Source organism: Cervus canadensis, chromosome 14 (assembly GCF_019320065.1).
Source record: "Cervus canadensis isolate Bull #8, Minnesota chromosome 14, ASM1932006v1, whole genome shotgun sequence".
In the NCBI taxonomy this organism is placed as follows: Eukaryota; Metazoa; Chordata; class Mammalia; order Artiodactyla; family Cervidae; genus Cervus; species Cervus canadensis.
The window spans coordinates 27,069,277-27,087,589 of NC_057399.1; the positions used below are offsets into that span (position 1 = coordinate 27,069,277).

Sequence of the window (18,313 nt, forward strand, 5' to 3'; positions counted from 1 at the left end):
CATTTTAAAATAATGAAACCAAGTTCCTATCACCTTGTAAGTCAGCGTATGCATGGACAGTAAGAAGAGAAGAATGACACAGCCCATAACAGATATGGGTACTCAGTGTTATGCCAGGCTTAATCACTAGCCTTGTAGTCCCACCCAAAAAATCTGAACCTCATCAAAATGACCAGGTATTGTGTATTATGGATCTTTATGATCATGTTCAAACAGTCAAACTTACAAAGTTAAATATACAAACACCATGAGTCTAGTATACTCACTTTATAGGATTAGTTCCTTTTTGAGGAGTCATAAACAGAATTTCAGATAACTATTTTCCATTCAGATTATTTTCCTATTCCTTCCATCCTACAGTTCCTCATTCCTCACTTTCGAGCAAAGAGTACATTTTACATTTCACTTACCTGTGAAAAGATGTGCACAAGTTTTTTTAAGCTTGTTGGCTTGATCAAATAACTTTCGAGAACTTTTGTTGGATGATGGATTCAACCTCTGTCTCATAGTTTTGACACCTTGCCTAGAGTCTGGGTTGAAAAAGATCACAATCGGGAACCACTGAGTATAGTTCAACAGGTCCACAGCCTTAGGCGTTACATCCAGGAGTGCATGCTTGTCCTGTTAGAAATGGGGAGAAAGATGACGTAAATGGGTAAAAGCCAAATAGCATCAAAGAGTTTGTGTTAATAAGTAAAGGTCGCATCAGATAAAATGCGCCCATGTGTATCACAAAGCCGAAACGTTTCCCTTCACATTAGGTCCACTTTAATATTACCAATCTATGAGAACTTCTAAGAAAATCAATTAACAAGTTTTTGGTATAATACTCAGAACTCCGAGACAATCAATACATTAGTTCACAGAACATCAACTGATTGTCACACAATGAAACAGCTTACATTTATATTCAGCTTACTAACATTTAATAATTATTAAAATACAGACTCTATTCTTAAAAAGACTGCAGCAAACCATGACCCTATTCTTTCCAACAGCGTGGCCTTCAGGTGACTTTTCTTACCTGTTCAATAATCTGTCTCACGGTATTTAACCGCACCACCCCGGTGGATTTCTCAGATCCTGCGTCTCTTGGTTCTGTTTCTGCAAAAGGAAAAAAAAAATAAAGCAGGGAGGGGGTTACTGAATAAAATTTTAGAAATCAATGACAACCAAGTACCGCTCTCCTAGCATCAACTAGGACAGGAAACCTGACATTCACTGTCTCCTAATAAGAGGCAATGGGAAGGACCAACACTACCTGTTTCACCAAAATCTAACCAAGGGAAACAGACCAGGCCAACAGGGAGCATCCGATGAGACAAATGGCTTGGACTGTTCAAAATATCATGCCACAAAATAATTTAGAAAAAGGAGAAGATCAGAAAGATATAAAAATCAAAAGTACTGCATTCCGAACTTAAAAAAGAAACAATAATTTACCTTGAAAAGCATAATTGGGATAACTGATAAAATTTGAAAAAGGGACTGTATACAAAATAACATTATTGTATCCATGTTAAATCTCCTGGTTGTGATAATGGTATTATGGTTGTATAGGAGGAGAATTAAGAGATTCACAGAGGTAGGAAGTGTTATAAAGCCTACAACTTAAAACTTTTAAATTCATCAGCAGAAACTGTAAAAAGTGTGTGTGTGTATATGTGTGTGTCTATGGGGGAAGAATATAGATGGAACATGTTACCTGGTGAGAAGTGACTCCAGGTGAAGGGTATGTGGGTGTTCATTATTTTTTCTGCAGGTTAGAGATTTTCCTAAATAAAAGTTGAGGGAGGAAAAAGTATCACTGACAGACTTACTAGCAGTTTGGAAGAGGTCAGGCAAGTCATTTGCCAACTTCTCCAGGGCTATATCTGCTATGGGGCCAAATAAGACGACAGGTCTCTTGAAACCAGCTGAAATGAGAAAAGAAAAAGCCATGAAATTAGGTGTAAAATAAGCTAGAAGGATATATTTTACAAAATGAGGAATATGGCCAATATTTTATAATAACTACAAATGAAGTATAATCTTTAAAAACTGTACACCTGTGATTTCATACATATTATACAGCCACTGTACTTCAATTAACAAAAAAGAAAAGCCATGAAGACACCTCCAAGTCTTTAGCTGTTAAGAAACAAATGTATTTTACAGAGTATTGATAACAAAATAGTGGACATCCCAGGTGGTGCTCGTGGTAATGAATCTACCTGCCAATGCAGGAGACGCATGAGACCCAAATTTGATCCCTGGGTTGGGAAGATCCCCTGGAGAAGGAAATGGCAACCCATTCCAGTATTCTTGCCCAGAGAATACCATGGACAGAGGAGCCTGGCAGGATACAGTTCATGGGGCCACAAAGAGTCAGACATGATGGAACAACTAAGCACACACATTGATAACACAACTAAATAAAAGAAACTGTGTGTTCTTCCATCTCCAATTCAGCCCAGCTCTTTTCTGAAGAGTAAAAGCTCTCTCTTTTATTATAATTCATTCCCCTCACTATTACTCAAGATAAACTTTGCTCTATAGAATATATAAAAACTTCTGAATGGTAGTATTAAAATAAAAAATAACCAAGGTTGTAGAAATACAAGTTTGCACAGTCAGTTTTTTTAAGTTTTATTTCGTGCTGAAATATGATTCCAACTGTCAGCTCACTTCGCCTAAGAGATATAGATAAATTGGAACGTGACCATTAAAGTTTAAATATGAAGAAAAAGAGGCTCTGAGCCCAGTCAGATCATTTCCTGGCCCACATGGATCCCTCACCTTCTCGAAGCAGAACCCTCTCGTAGGCTGGGAACTTGGTGCTGACTGTCACGGCGGCGGTCAGGTCCTCCCGACTCTTCCGAAGGTTCTTCTTCACACCTGATCTCTGGCCGCGCATCCTCCAGAAGTCTGCCCTGTCCCCGGTGGTGTCTCTCTGGGCATTCTGAACGCTGGCCATTTGTTCCGCTCTGAGAGAAGAAGCCAGGGGAAGTAAGTTCTTAAGTCAGGAAATGCGCAAATGTGAGCGTCACTAACTAAATCCAGTCACTATCGCTTATGGACTTGGATCAGAGAAGATGCAGCGTGACAATGAGCAATGCCAGGGGTGAGAAACATGGGTGCTTTCTCATCCGGATGGAGGCAGAGAAAAGCTGGGTGCACGTGAAATCTACCAGGAGTAGCTCAGTAATAAACACGCTGACATGGCTTGTTCTGCTTAGGCTGGTGTACAGACATGCCCTGTCTTACTCTACTTTGCTTTATCAGACTCTGCAGACCCTGCATCTTTTTTTTTTTTTTTTTTTTTTACAAATTATAAAGATATGTGGCAACTCTACATTAAGCAAGTCTATTGGTGCGATTTTTCCAGCAGCATCCACTCGCTTTGTGCCTCTGTGTCACAGTTTCTCTCAAAATTTCAAACTCTCCACCAGCAAAAAACACTATGAATCACTGAAGGTTCAGATGATGGTTAGCATTTTGGGGGCACTAAAGTATTTTTAATTAGGGTATGTACCTTGCTTTTTTAGACATAATGCTAGTGCACAATTAATAGACTTAATAGTATAATATAAACATAACTCCTATATGCACCAGGAAACCAAAAAATTTGTGTGCCTTGCTTCATTACAATATTTGTTTCATTGTGGTGTCTGGAACCACCACACCATCTCTGGAATGGAACCAAACTCACCGTCTCTCCCAGGTCTCTTCATACATGAGAAGTGGATGATGGGAGAGGTCATGATGACAAAGAACGAAGTCATATGGGGCTTCCTTTATGTGGGGGTGTTGTTTATGTGTAGGGGGGAATCTTAGGGGGTTGTGTGGAATCATGTGGACTCAGGTACCTGCTTTTGTTGGGGATTAAGCCTTTCTCCAGTTCGTTTCCGATCCTCACAGCCAGCCAGTGGCCCAGTTTGCCATCGTAGAGTGTATCTACCACGCGGAAGACCTCCCCTCTGGTGAAGGCCAGGCTCTGTGGAGTTTCCTTCTCACATTCAAAGTGACTTCTTATAAAAAATGAATCCCCTCTGCCACAAGCCAGTATGTCTCTATACACTGAAAGACAAAAGCCTCATTTCATGCGGTGCTCAGCCTGGCCAGGGGTCTTTCCTGGAGGGGTCATCAGGTTCTCTGAGCTCTGACCACCCTCTTTACCTTCCATGCATTTAGTGAACTCAGCACACAGGCCCCATGGTAACCACAGCCCAAACAGGGAGAAGGACAAGTAACTAAGTTCATGAGTTTTGCTGTGATGGTTAGTTTTCTGTATCAACTTGACTGGGCCATGTGACGCACAGACATTTGGTCAAACATTATTCTGACTATGTCTGTTGGGGGTGTTTCTGGATGAGTTAACATTAACACGTAGACTGAGGAAAGCAGACTGCCCTCCCTCATGTGGGAGGCTTCAGCTAGTCTGTTGAACTTGAACAGATAAGAAAGGTAAATCCTTCTCTGAGTAAGAGATAATGAATTCTTTTTGGTTTCAAAGTGTGACATCAGCTTTTTTCCTGCTTTCAGACTCAGATACACTGGCTCTTCCTGGATCTTGAGCCAGTCCACCTTCAGACAACAAGTACACAATCAGCTCTCTTGGTTCTCAAGCCTTTGGACTTGGACTGGAAGTAAACCATCAGCTCTCTTGGAGCCTCCACCTCACCAACTCACCCTGCAGATTTTGGGACTTGCCAGGTACCATAACCATGCGAGCCAATTTCTCATAAAAGCAGCTCTCTTTCTCTGTGTGCCATTTTGTCTGGAGAACCCTGACTAATACAGGTGCCAATCAACCCTCTAAAGCAGACAAGAAGATTCTATTAACTTCTATTTTACAGATGACAAGACCTGGAAAGGTGAATCAACTTGTCAGACTGATAAGGGTTAATGTGAGGGCTGAATTGCAGGTGTGGCCTCTGCATCTGTCATATGGAAAACCTCAATCATAACTTCAGGCAGTAATTAAGGATGGATTCAGAAAAGCAGCTTTATTCCAAAATCACACAACTAGTAAAGTTCTTTCAGTGGGTGCATAGAAACCATTTCCATAGGAAGTTAAATGCCACCCAAATTCTTTCCACATACCTATGACCTAGATATAGGTCAATTTTTTAACACTTGGATTTGCCTATTCTGGTCCCAAGCTACCTCCCTCCCCTACCGCCCACTGAACTCAAAACCAAACCTGCTCACCATCAGCTCGGCTCTGAGCTAAAATGGTCACCGTTTCACCTTTGGGGATTTCTAACAGGTACAGAACAGCATCCTCCCGAACGAGTCCTCTGAAATCCTGTGTGTTCACCTGATGGAGGAGGGGGAACCAGAAAAGACAAAGCAAGAGAAAAGAAGTTGTTTCTTAAAAGGTGCCACCTGAGCTTTTGACCTGTTTCCATCAGGGCCTGCCTATGTAAAGAAGCATCGGTCAGGGCCCCACAAGTAAAGAAGCCCTTGGTGCCCTGCTGAGGCCCGCCAAGCACCCAGCCTGGACTGTGGGCACCACCACACCCTCCTGCTCCCCACACTGCCCACCACCCCTTAGGAATGTGTCATTCCACCAAAGACCCGTCACTGGATCGGGTGAGAATTTCTAGGAGTGTGTGTCTCCCTCTCTTCTTTGAGTCTCCTGCACGGGTAGCCAGGGAGGTAATGTACAATTACAAATCCAATAACTAGAATTCAATAGGGAGTGGTGAGGTCTATGGCGAATGAGCAAGCTGGCTCAGCTTAAGGCATTACTACTTTTTAAATTAGTTCAAATAGAAGCCTGCAAATAAGGATTCTGCCCCAATCTACCTTTTTCTTATAGCTTCTATCATCTGAAATTGAAGAGCATTAATTTTACATGGTAGACTATCAACCTAATGTATAGGCTTTTATATTTAAGCTTCTGCCATATAATGGGTAAAAAAGTCCATGTTTATCCACCGCTGATCAAGTAGGGTACACTGTAAATAGCTTTTGGAAGACAAGTTAGAAAGAGTAAAACTCAAAAATGGTACAAAGAAAAAGACATTTTGACATCTTTGCTCTGTACCTTGAAAACCATTTGAAAACAGAAATACACATAAGTAAAATGGAAAAATGATTTTAAAGTACCTTATGTTTTAAAAAGGTATTACAGAAGTGAAGATATAGAATTTCTCTGAAATACTTTCTTCAATTATTGAAGACTTGTAGAATCTTTTAATCAAAGAGTAATGCCTTACTACTGAAAAAAAATTATTAATTGAGCCTAATTTAATTAAGGTTGGAATTTATAATGAAGTGAAAACAGGCATATTATTTTTCATGGAAGTTTTCAATGTGGGGAGATCAACCAAGCTAGCCCTTTTCGAAGTGTAGGTAGACACAGGGACTTGGAGTTGTCACTAACTAGGCTCTCCTTGGGAATGTTTATCTCATCACATTCTGCGTCATGCTTGTGTTGTAACTACTCTGGAGACAGCTTGGCTGTGTCTAAACTGCATTACTGCTTTGTAAAATATAACTGTATAAATACAAGAACAGAATGTTGAAAAGAAAAAAAAAAGTGAAACTTGGCATGAGACTAAAACTATACTTGGTACTTTAAAAATGGTGATTTACTAAACCAATCATGTTAACTTTTACTTTGACACAATATTTAGCACTTAAGATAGCTCATTTCCATCTCTTTGTCTCTGAATTAAGGATATTTGACCTTTGGTATTGAATCCTTTCTTGTGTGCTATCTGCGGATCTACATTTGTGTCTATACATGGCTCTGTATACGTCTTTATATGCACTGCACATGCTTGCATTTGTTTATTTAAATAAAGCAAAGCCACAGGGCATGGGTGAAGACCTTGTCCACCTCTACAAACTGAGAATGACTTTCCATCAAGCCAAACACTATAATGGTTGAAATTAAAGCATACATGGTAGCTAAAATCCACACAGTTAATAATCAAACTGAGGAGGTTTTTTGTTTCTGTCTTTCCTCTTCTCTAATAGTTTCTGAAAATGAAATGACAATCATACCACGTAACCCAAGCACTAAAGCATGTGTTATTTCAGTTATTTATACGGCACATAATTCGCCACCCAACACACTCATGTTTTCATTCCGCATGTCAAGTTGTCACCTTTACAAAAGAAAGAGCTGCACTTAAAAACCCACAACAGAAGAAAGTGCTTAAAAAAAAAAAAAAAAGAAAGTGCTTGGTATATGTGTATCGGACCCTGGTATGCTCAATCTGACGATGAAAAGAAGTGCTGAGACAAACTAAAGGAAAAAAAGGCCAAGACAGCACTTTGGTTAGGTTGTACAGCCCTCTCCAATAAATATTCTCCTTCGTTATCTATTTAATAGTCTACAGGGTCCAGCTGTGTCTGTTGTGAGCCTGAAGAGGACTCTGTGTCAGCTACACTAAGACTGTGTCACAACCTCTCTGCCTCAGTAGGCGAGCTCAAGGTTTTTCATCTCTTTGCAGAACGCAGGGCTCCTTTCGTAGTCAACAGAAAATTTATTCATGCCTAAGAATAAAGACCATCTACTGTGTGACCTCCCCATGAGACTACTGCAAAAGACGTGGGTCCCCACAGTTTCTTCCCTGTCGCCAGGGTAATAACAGGAAATAAGATACTTTCTTAAATAGCAAACATTTCGTATCATAATTTTTACCCACGGAAGTGACTCTCTCTGTCTTTAACTTAGAGATAGGTCTGTCAAGCCTCTAAATGAATTTACTTTTTTTTTTCCAATTTGGAAAGTCTTTCTCCACGCCACCCTATTCCCACCCCCGGGGTATGAAAATATTTTACCCTTGAACCTTCAGGAGCTAAAGCTTTCAAATTCCTAACTTCCTGTGGCCCCACATCATTTAGGACACATGCTTCTTTTTTGGTATCAACCCAAGAGTAAATTGGTATGAGCTGGCACTCGAATGGGATTCTTATCGGTAGCACTTGGTAAGCAGTGTTTCCTAGGCTCATGTGGTACCCTGAGGTTCACTCAGGTACACTTTGTCTTCCAGGATCCTGGCTAGAGCCAAAGAGGGTCTAGAATGTCACTGGAAAGCTTCAGAGCACCTCATGGTCAAGGTCTGCCCTTCATCTGCTCTGGAAATGAAATCTGAACTACCACCATGAGGTCACAGGCCAGGAAGGAAAAGGACCACTTCTTTCTGGGCTCTGCTGCCTTGGGAATTCTGCTTTTCTCCCCCTGTCCTTTGAGGTTAGATGCTCTTCTTACCAGATCCCCTAGGAACTCATGAGAAGAAAAGCAAGTTTACAGAAGCAGAAATTCCAGTGAAGACAACTCCCGAGCATTCTATATTTTTATAATCACAAGGTACTCAGCATGCTCGAAGTTAAGGCTCAAGTCAACAGAAAACACACGGTGTGTTTTTCATAAAATGTCAAAGCAGGAATTGCTTATCAGTTGTTTTTAAACCAACAGATTATACAAACACATACACAGTAGCTTTAAAAGTATCAGTATTTGATTAACCAGGTGTTCCCCTTCCTGAACAATTTTAGATGTAAGTGACAAAGAGTGGCAGCAACTTGTTATTTTTCACTGGGAAAAAGAAGGGACTCTGACCCTCCTACTCTTTTGAGTATCACCTGTTCTAATTTCTCCAGGATCCCTGCGAGGCAGGTATGCTTATCCACATTGAACAGATACAGAAACCTGAGTCTCAGAGCTGGAGCCAGGGCCACAAACTAATATGAAGCTGGGACAGGATTCAAATCAGACGATCTGATGGCAACATTCACCTTTGTTCAGTTACAGCACACAGCCTGAAGAGTGATAACCAGGCAGGAGAATCGGCTAAAAACCATGAGCAAGATCTTCCACCTTGGCCTTTAGTTAAAGTCTCAATTGTTTTGTGAATCAAACTAATAAAAATCTTTGTGAGGGTTCTGAACGCTATAAATTCCCACAGACATAAGGATGAGTTTTGGGTTCCAGGACTGAGGAAACAGGGTCCACTGGAAAGAAACAGAGACCTGATGCTCTGCAGCAACAAACCCGCAGCTGGTCTATTTTCACCAGCAGGACCACTTCTTCATCCTTTATGTAAGACCCTCCAGGAAACCCTACTCTTTCCCAGTAACACCTACAAACAGGGCTGGGATTTCATACCTTCAGAATCTGGTCCCCTTCTTGAAGACCTTCTTGCTCCGCGGAGGTACCCTCTTGAATGCCGGCCACAAATATCCCAACGTCATTGCCACCAGCCAGCCGGAGGCCCACACTGTCTCCCTTCTTGAACCTCACCATTTTGGTATTGGGGCTGCAATGGGTTCAGTTTCAGTAAAGAAAGATGGGAGGTTTTCTTATTTTTTTTTGGTAAAGGAGAACCAACATTAGCAGTGAGAGATTTAATTTCTTCTACCTATAGAGTGATTTACCCTTTATAAACTCTCTCTTGCCTTTCTTATATATATCTATAATTTTATTCTCCTTGGGGCTGTGAGATGAATATCAGGAGGCCACTTTACCAGTGAAGAAAAGAAACAGAGAGAATGTCTAAGTAAACTCATTCAAGATAAAAAGCAAATAAAGGGCAGGGTTGGGGTAAAACTTCAAGGCCATCTGATTCCGACTTCAGGATTCTTCCAAAGCAAGTCCTGCTGATCCCACAGGGCTCCTGTCAAATGGAGACAGCCTGAGTCCAGGGGAGCAGGATCCTAACCCATGGAACACCATGGAACCAGGGATTCTCACTGTCCAGTGAAGAGCCCTGCATCACTTCCCCATCCCTCCACACACCAGGGCCAGCTATCACTACAGTCCCTACAGAGGCACCAGAGTTAAGCAATTCTTCACCCATCTGGGCATTCTTGATCTGGCAAACTCAGCTATTCAGAATAACATCTGGGACACTAGCCAGCTAAGCAGACAAGCAGGCAAAGTTAACACTAACTTACTTCCACATTTTACTCTTCCTACGAATGATTTCTCTTTCTTAAAAACACTAGCAATAGAGATGGGTTAAAGGCAGCTGATTATATACAAAATCATCACCATTTAATGGTGTTTATGAACACCATTTTTCCAGATTTCAGTTAAGTTGACAGAGCTGTGTGGAGCAAGAAAGGGGAACAGGAAGAGATGCCTACCCATATATTGCTAAATCTTCAGGACTTGGACGAAGAACAGCTCTCGGGGCTGGTTTTGGTGGAGGAACTGTGGATTAAAAAACATCACTAGTTATAAAATTTTTTAAAAAAATATCATTAGCAACCAGGACAAACAGGTTTTGTCTCTAAATATGAAGATCACAAAATCCACAAAAAATTCAAGTCTGTTCCTTATGCTACATATACATCATCACATCAAACAAGAAAAATAAGTCTTAAAAGTTAAATTTTAAAGCATTAGCAGATGTCAGTAGTTTCTCAAAAACAAGTGAGAAGGAAAATGAAACTTAAAAATGCAAGGTGCATAATCACATTTACAAAGTGGTAGCATTTTTAAATAATTTAAAAGTCATGTAATAATGCTGTTTTTTCCATGGATAGATATTTATGCATTTAAATTTTGATGATAATTTTATTGTGGTGGGGGGTAGGTGATGGAGTTGAGATCAGAAATGGGACATAGGGGCTTCCCTGGTGGCTCAGTGGTAAAGAATCCATCTGCCAATACAGGAGACACAGGTTCCATCCCTGATCCAGGAAGCTCCCACATGTCACGGATCAACTAAGCCCGTGTGCCACAAGTACTGAGCCTGTGCTCCAGAGCCTGGGAGCCACAACTAGCAAGTCCATGTGCCTTAGAGTCCGTGCTCTGCATAAGAGAAGCTGCTTCAGTGAGAAGCCACGCACCGCAACAAGAGAAAAGCCCTCCCAGCAACAAAGACCCAGCACAGCCAAAAATACATACATAAAATTATTTCTGAAATAAAGAAATGGGACATGAAAGGACTTTAATCCAATCTGACAAAATGCGACTGTGTGACATAATTAAGAGGCATGTATCTTGTCTCTCTGCACCACCCCCAGGTCGACACAGAGATCCTAAGACCCCTATTAATTTCTGGAGTGAAAGGGGTACCAGGAGCATCTTTTGCTCTAATGTTTAGTCTTTAACCTTAATTTCTGACACAGAGTTCCTACATCCTTTGGAATTTGCTGGGTGATAGGAGCATCCTTTGTTCTAAAGAGATGACTCCTAGTAGGCTTCTGGACAGCCTCAAGCTGGGGCTGGTCACTAGGAGGAGGAAGTCATGCTCATGACAAAGCCTCCAAAAACTAAGGGATTCAGAACACTTCAGGATGGATGAAATCATTGAGATGCTGGTAGAGTGACCTGCCCAGTGAGGGCATGAAACCTCTCCACCCTCTCCCCATTCTGTGCCCTAGATATCTCTTCCATTTGGCTGTATCCTTTATTTTCAAAAGTATCAATATTTGATTAACCAGGTATTCCCCTTCCTGAACAATTTTAGATGTAAGTGACACAGAGTGGCAGCAACTTGATCGGTAATAGTAAATAAAGTGCTTTCCAGAGTTCTGTGAGCTATTCTAGCAAATTATCAAACTTGAAGAGGGGGTCATGGGACCTCTCAGTTTAGAGCTGGTTGGTCAGAAGTAAGGGCGGCAACCCAAGGCTTGTGACTGGCATCTGTGGTGGGGGCATCTTGTGCGACGGAGTCCTTAACCGGCAGGCTTTGCAGGAATTCAGTAGTCAGTGTCAGAACTGGACTGAATTGCAGGACACCAGGCTGGTGTCTGGAGAACTGATAGTTGGGAGGAAGACAAAACCCATGCAGTTGATGTCAGAAGTGTTGTGAACAGAAAACAGTTCAGGTTGGGGTCAGGGATGGGAGACAAAAGGACCATGACTACTGAAATATAACAGGAGGTGACCAATCTGTTGGCGCGTACAAAAGGCAAATTCTTTTTTTTTTTTTTTTTTTTAATATTAAATGAGTTAGGAGTGCCTCTTCTATACAGAAGAATGATTTTAAATATTTTTTCTCTCTCCTACCAGCCACCCTCTGGAATTACCAAGCATACACACCTGAATACGACTGTGTAAAATGAGCCTCACCTGGGGATTCCTCTTGGTATCTGGGTTCCTTGCTGGGCTCCGTGCTGCCCACGGCCGCCATATCCCCAGTGGACTTAAAGGGGGTGGGTGTGGCGCCCATCCTGGACCACCTGCTCTGCGTGTCCTCTCTTGAACTTAAGCACACAGCATGTTAATGTTTCATCACGTGACAGATCTGCCAACAGGTATGCATATACACACACAGGGACATGTGCAAGGGAAAATATGGATCATCTTACCTTGGTCTCTCCTTCAGCTTTTCATTTGAGGAATGGTAATCATAATCAGAATACTGCTGCCGTCTCTCCTCTGGAGAAAACGATCGGTTGGACTCTATTTCTGAGATATCTGGTTTCAAAAATAAGAAAAGTCTTTTAAATGAAACATTTAAGACCTGTGCCAGAAATTACTCAATTCTCTGAGCAAGGAAACATGGGAAATGGAAGAGAGGGCAGGCAGTAAATGTGCTATTAAATAGTCTGATAGTCTTCCCTTGGGAAAAAAAAATCTGATAGCTTGAAAGGAAAGACATTAATCAACAAAGAGGAATCCAAATTCAGAATGTTATGCTCCTCATTTATTATCCTTTCCATCAAAGCTGCCACTGAAGAGTCAAAAGCCAATGATGGGGTTTTTATAGATGGAGAGATACACAAACTCATCTTTACCATAGAACAATGCTTCTCAAACTTAAATGTGCATACATGTCACCTGGGATCTTGTTAAAATGCAGTTGTTCTGGGTAGGGCCTGAGATTCTGCAATTCTATCAAGCTCCTGTATGACACAATGCTATTAGTGGATTGAGGATGACACTTGGAAAAACGAGGTAAACTGCAAGCTCCTAGCAAGTTGGGATTATTTCTCATGCTCTCCTTGTTCTCCTGTACTCCAAGCAGTAACCACTTGATTAAACATTTTATATAATAGAAATTAAATGAAGTTTTAAGGTTTTATGAAGTAATTCTTTTAAAAAGCAAGTCCATTTCTAAACTTGAGCACTTAATATTTTCTAAACTTTTCTGCACAAAGGCAATACTAGATGGTTACGTAGAAAATGCCATGCCTAGTTATTTTTATGGGTAATTTTTACATGGTTAAAATGTTATCCTATGTGTTGTATATCAACTATATCTCAATTTAGAAAGAAAAAGAAAAAGTCATAATAAAGACACGCCTAAGAGCCAAAAAAAAAAAAAAAAGAATAAAGAGCAGAATATCCAAGACCAATCTGAAGGACATGAAGTTGGACTTGTTTGTGGAAATAAACAAAGACTAAACCAACTAAATAAATGATGTTATCCTATGCTATTCATCTTCAAGTTAAAACTAAAGAAATGATTACATCTTCATACAAGAGGTGACACAAATTCCAAACCAATGAATACTGTAATATTCAGTCATTCTAACTGATTCCTTATCATAGTGTCTACCAGTTTTAGCTATCCTCCATATTGTCTTCTCTTTGTTGGAAATATTAAGAGCCACTTCAAAAATATCATGTAAGAAAGCCCAAGAATGAGTAATTTACAATGTATGTGGTTAGGTCTTTTTTTTGTTTTTTTAAATATTTATTTATTTGACTGCACAGGGTCTTAGATGTGGCACACAGGATCCTCAACTGCTGCATGCTGGATCTTAGCTGTCTGATCAGGGGTTGAACCCAGACGCCCTGCCTTGGGAGGGCAGAGCCTTAACCACCAGACTGCCAGGGAAGTCCTGTGGTTAGTTCTCTGAGCCACTCCTATATACATTTGTTTACTCACAAGTTTTGTATTCAATCAGAGTCCACTGGGACTCTTAAGTGCACCAGAATTCCATACTGGAATCCTAATTTCAATAGACCATTTAATAAGAAAATAACAATCTAACTTGGAATTAAAGTTTAAAAGAGAGGTTTCTGTTAGGAATTTAACTTCCAGCTGAATGACTCCGATAAATAGAGATGAGAATGCAGAAGCAATATCCTTCCTCACTCCCAGCTAAGTTCATACCCTCCCCTTTCTTTACCTTCTATTTCTGAGTCGCTGTCATTTAATGAGGGGATGTTGATGAGCGTCTGTTTGCTGTCCCTCAGCACCACGAGCTGGAGTTTCCCTCTTGACTTTTCTATCAGTTTTCGAGCATCCGTTAAAGACATGTTCTCGGTTACAGTTCCATTTATCTGTGTATATGAAGAACAGTAACGTTCCATGGAATACAACTATTAAGAGTGAAATAGAAAAGTTCTTATTTTCCCCTGCTAAAAATGTAAAGGCTTTGCACAGCTATTCAAACAGACATGGGCTTTAAGATGACAGAATGAACAAAAATGAATTATCCTTTAAATTAAATATAACCCTGCGTGTCTGAAACCCAAACACACGTGTGAGAGCTATAGTGTGCTCAAGTGACTCTGTGAATTTACTGAACTTCCAAGTTCAAGACAATGGCTTGGTTTACTATTGGAACATGTTTCCTGACTGGAGAGATTTACAAAAACTATTAAATATTCAGCATTCATATACCACCAAGTCACCCTCTCATCTTTCCTTCATTCAGAAAATAGGAGCTTAAGCTTTAAATAAACAGGGGAAGAAGGATGTCTTTGTTGAGACTTTTTTTCTTTAAACTGACATTCCTCTATTACAAATCTCTAAGTCTGGTTTTCCTGATAAAAACGATCTCTCTGCTGTTCTTCCCGGCTTTGTCTTACTATTGAGACTCCCATCTCAACAAAGTTTCACTGTGTTGGAACTTCAATGTGGAAATGTAGACTATGAAGCTGAGCATGAACCTGGTTGTTCTCTGCCCTTATCCGCCCACCTTGAGAATTATGTCTCCTTCATGCAGGTTGCCATCTTTCGTTGCTAGACCGGTTCTGGTCATTTCCTTTATGAAGATCTGACTCCCAAGCCGGAGACCATATTCTAGGAGACAAACATACACATATTTCATTAACACGTCCAGAAAACTGAGTCTGCCTTTCAGGACTAACTACTTTAAAATATGTATGAAAAGTTAATTTTGCATGTGAGAGAGTCTGTAAGACCACTGGCTTGAACTTGTCGAAACTGTCACTGTCATAAAAAACAAAAGAGGCAGAGAGATTGTTCTAGGTTAAAGGAGATATCAAAAAACAAACACACTGCGTAAAACTTCACTAGGTCCTCAATTCAATGTGTGGGGTGCACAGGGGGCGGTGTGGGGAGGGAGGGTGTATTACATTATTTTGGAATAACTTCAAAATGAACTGGGCTATATTAAAAGGTATATTCATGCTAATTTCTTAAGAGTGATGATAGCATTATGGTTATGTAAGAGAATATTCTTGTCCTTGGGAGATACCCACTGAAATATTTAAGGATAAAGTTCATGTTGCCTGCAATTTATTTTCAAGTGGGTCCCAAAACCCCAATTAGAGACAGAGAGGGGGTAGGGGAAGAACAGGGGGAGGGAGAAAGGGAAAAAATAGAAATGGAACAAATGTGGCAAAGTGTTAAAAACTGATAAAACTAGGTGAAGGCTATTTGAGTATTTGCTACAAAATTAACACTTTTCAAAATAAAATGTTGGGGGAAGGAAAAAAACACAATTCGGTACAGGCATGTTCTACTGACAATCCAGTTACCTATAGGAAGGTACCACCTATATTATACTCTCCATCTATAACCATTTAAATTGTGTAGGATTTGGCACTGAAAAAACTTCAGTGTGTGAAGAATAGGGATAAATAAACCAGCAAAGCAACAGATACAGTATTCAACTAAAACTGGCACAGCTCTGGGGATTCATGGACTTAGTGTTGATCTCAAAAGAAAAACCACTGTATTTACTAAGTATATATATACTTTAAAATATTTTAAATATTATTCTGATTTTACTAAACTTGTAAATAGACATATTTTAAGGATGAATTTCGGTTATTTTAGGAAGCTACCTAAACCTAGCAGGTTTTAAAAGAGGCACATTCAAATTTTCATTATTATTGTTATGGACTAAAATCTTGTCAATTCAAAATAACTTTTTACTACTTAGATATAGATTTAAAGATCAGGTTTAAGTGACTTACAGTAAGTTTGCATCAGATCTTACAATGATTAACAGTGTTGAGGTCCACCGCCACCTTATAGGAAGATGATGCTCAAGAAATAATAAGGGTAAGATGGATGACATTTTCTTTCAAGGATGGCAATTCCTTACTGGTTAAACAGCCTCACAGTCCAGCACAGAAGGCTGAGACAAACCTCAGCCATGACTTCTCACGTGTCAACAATTCCTCTATCCTCTTAAAAACTGTACTCTTACTGTAAAATTAACAAGTTGCCATTGATGTGTTTGTAGGCATCTTTCAAATGAAGAAAAAAATCAGCTGACCAGCTTCTAAGACTTTTACAAGCAAGTCTATCTAATGCCCATGAAACATGTAAATGCTGGCCATATGAGTGGATCATATTTATCTTAATCAAATGAAGACCTTACCAACAGCCAGATATTTTTAAAGATAATTCTTATGGAACTCTGGCCAGTTATGCTTAATTATTATGTAATCTTAGCAAAAGGTGGCTTTAAAAATCTTTTTGAAAAAGTAGAACCTTGGGAGGAAAACAATGAACACTGAATTCTAAGTTTAAAGAACAAAATGGCCCAGAAGGAGTAAAATGTCACATCTGCAAAGCGGCACAAGCTCCCTTTGCTCCTCGGTAGTGTTACTAAGACCAGGCGTGACTTGGGCAGTTTCTTAGGACACGCAACATCTTTTTTAACTGTGGATCACAATTCATGAGTGAATCTTGAAATCAATTTAGTGAGCTGTGACCAGTATTTTTTAATTTAATGTAATGGAACTATTCAAAAACCAACACACAGTAAGGATTGTTCCATGAAACATTTGGTTGAGTTTTTCACATATTGGTGCACCCACAATTATTTGCAGGATGTGGTTCTTTCTGTGGCAGGGGTAGGAGCGGGAAGAGAAGGCAAAAGAGGAAGAAGCAGGAGAGGAGAAAGAGGAAGAGGAAAATACTGCAGAGTACTGCAGTGGGGAACTCAGGAACCTGGGTGCAAGTCCTACAGAACATACAGTAGGCCTCTGTGAAGGATGCCTCATATCAAGTCATCTTTCTCAAAACTCCTCAACAGTCCACAATCTGGAAGCAGAATGGTTTTCACTCTGCAATTCTTGGGGGTTGATGATGTCATTATCTAGGATGATAAGATTCTCTAGAACCCTTAAACCACCTAAGATGCACATTCCTCAAAGATCATACAATCTCAACTTGCACCATTACTTTCTGGGCCTGTGCTCCAGGTATCTTGTTATTCACATCCTTGCAATTATTTCAACATCTTTTCAGTATCAGGTCTTTCAACAGGTACCCCGTTCTATAACTCAACTCTTTATGCACCTCTAGAAGAGCTAAAGAAAACAAACCCTTTCATCTGATAGGCTCTTTAAAATGCAAATTCCCAACCTAAAAAGCAAGCGGTCTTACACATTACACTCTTGGATACTCATCTTTTTTCCTCTTTGGAGAAGAATTAGATAACAAAAAGAGATAAAATGTATCTTACAAGGAATTTAATATGTTGAATGCCAAGAATCAATGCAAGGAATATCACAACACGGGGCTCTAAATCCCTGTTCATTCACCTACTTGTTTCCTGTCATTTATTTCCAAGAGATGAAGTTTAGGTTCCAACTCTACCACTTATCAGCTTCAAGATGTGGGCAAGTCACCTCCCACCTCTGAGTTTCACCTAAACTGCAAGTAATACTGGTTTGTCTACCTATCACACAAGGCTTTAGTGAATTCGGACATGATTAAGTGTGTGCAACTGCTCCAGGCACATGACATGGATCAGCAGTGCAGGGCAGAGCCCACCTCATCCGTGGACACACCATAAATCTCTCCTCACCTTACTATCCCCACCTGTAAAAGAGGAGCGGTTTCCCACTCACGCAGGCGTCTAGTGAGGATTAAATAAGAGAATATTTATTCCACAGAGGACCTGGCATAGAGCAAAATCTCAATCAAGACTGGCTGGAGTATCATCCTCTACTGTGGATGATTAGTTTAAGCTGCTCTGGGTTCACCAGGAGAGCTTGTTAACAGGAGAGGCCACCCCAGTGCCTCTGATTCAGTGGGGACTGGGCTGGGGCCTAAGAATCTGCCTTTCTAACAAGAGTCCAGGTGATACTTATGCAGCTTTGAGAATTACTGGCCTAACCATTTAAAGCCAAATTTCTGCCACCTGGCTCTGCCATCAATGATATAACTCTGTGCAAGTCAACGAACTTCTCTGCACC

At 40.3% G+C, this 18,313-nt stretch overlaps 1 protein-coding gene across 8 annotated transcripts in view; it reads right to left on the reverse strand.

Annotated features, from left to right (window-relative positions):
• The window catches only part of TJP2 (tight junction protein 2), a 123,804-nt gene that overhangs the window by 14,431 nt on the left and 91,060 nt on the right, over nucleotides 1-18,313 (reverse strand). For all 8 annotated transcript variants that reach the window (XM_043487126.1, XM_043487125.1, XM_043487130.1 and 5 more), the window contains 12 exons: nucleotides 14,830-14,933; nucleotides 14,035-14,188; nucleotides 12,265-12,373; nucleotides 12,026-12,159; nucleotides 10,090-10,156; nucleotides 9,110-9,260; nucleotides 5,194-5,302; nucleotides 3,849-4,059; nucleotides 2,779-2,966; nucleotides 1,821-1,916; nucleotides 1,025-1,104; nucleotides 411-621 (listed from right to left, as the gene is read on the reverse strand). In XM_043487126.1, coding sequence (XP_043343061.1) covers nucleotides 411-621; nucleotides 1,025-1,104; nucleotides 1,821-1,916; nucleotides 2,779-2,966; nucleotides 3,849-4,059; nucleotides 5,194-5,302; nucleotides 9,110-9,260; nucleotides 10,090-10,156; nucleotides 12,026-12,159; nucleotides 12,265-12,373; nucleotides 14,035-14,188; nucleotides 14,830-14,933 — 1,614 coding nt within the window. The remainder of the gene's footprint in view (nucleotides 1-410; nucleotides 622-1,024; nucleotides 1,105-1,820; nucleotides 1,917-2,778; nucleotides 2,967-3,848; nucleotides 4,060-5,193; nucleotides 5,303-9,109; nucleotides 9,261-10,089; nucleotides 10,157-12,025; nucleotides 12,160-12,264; nucleotides 12,374-14,034; nucleotides 14,189-14,829; nucleotides 14,934-18,313) is intronic.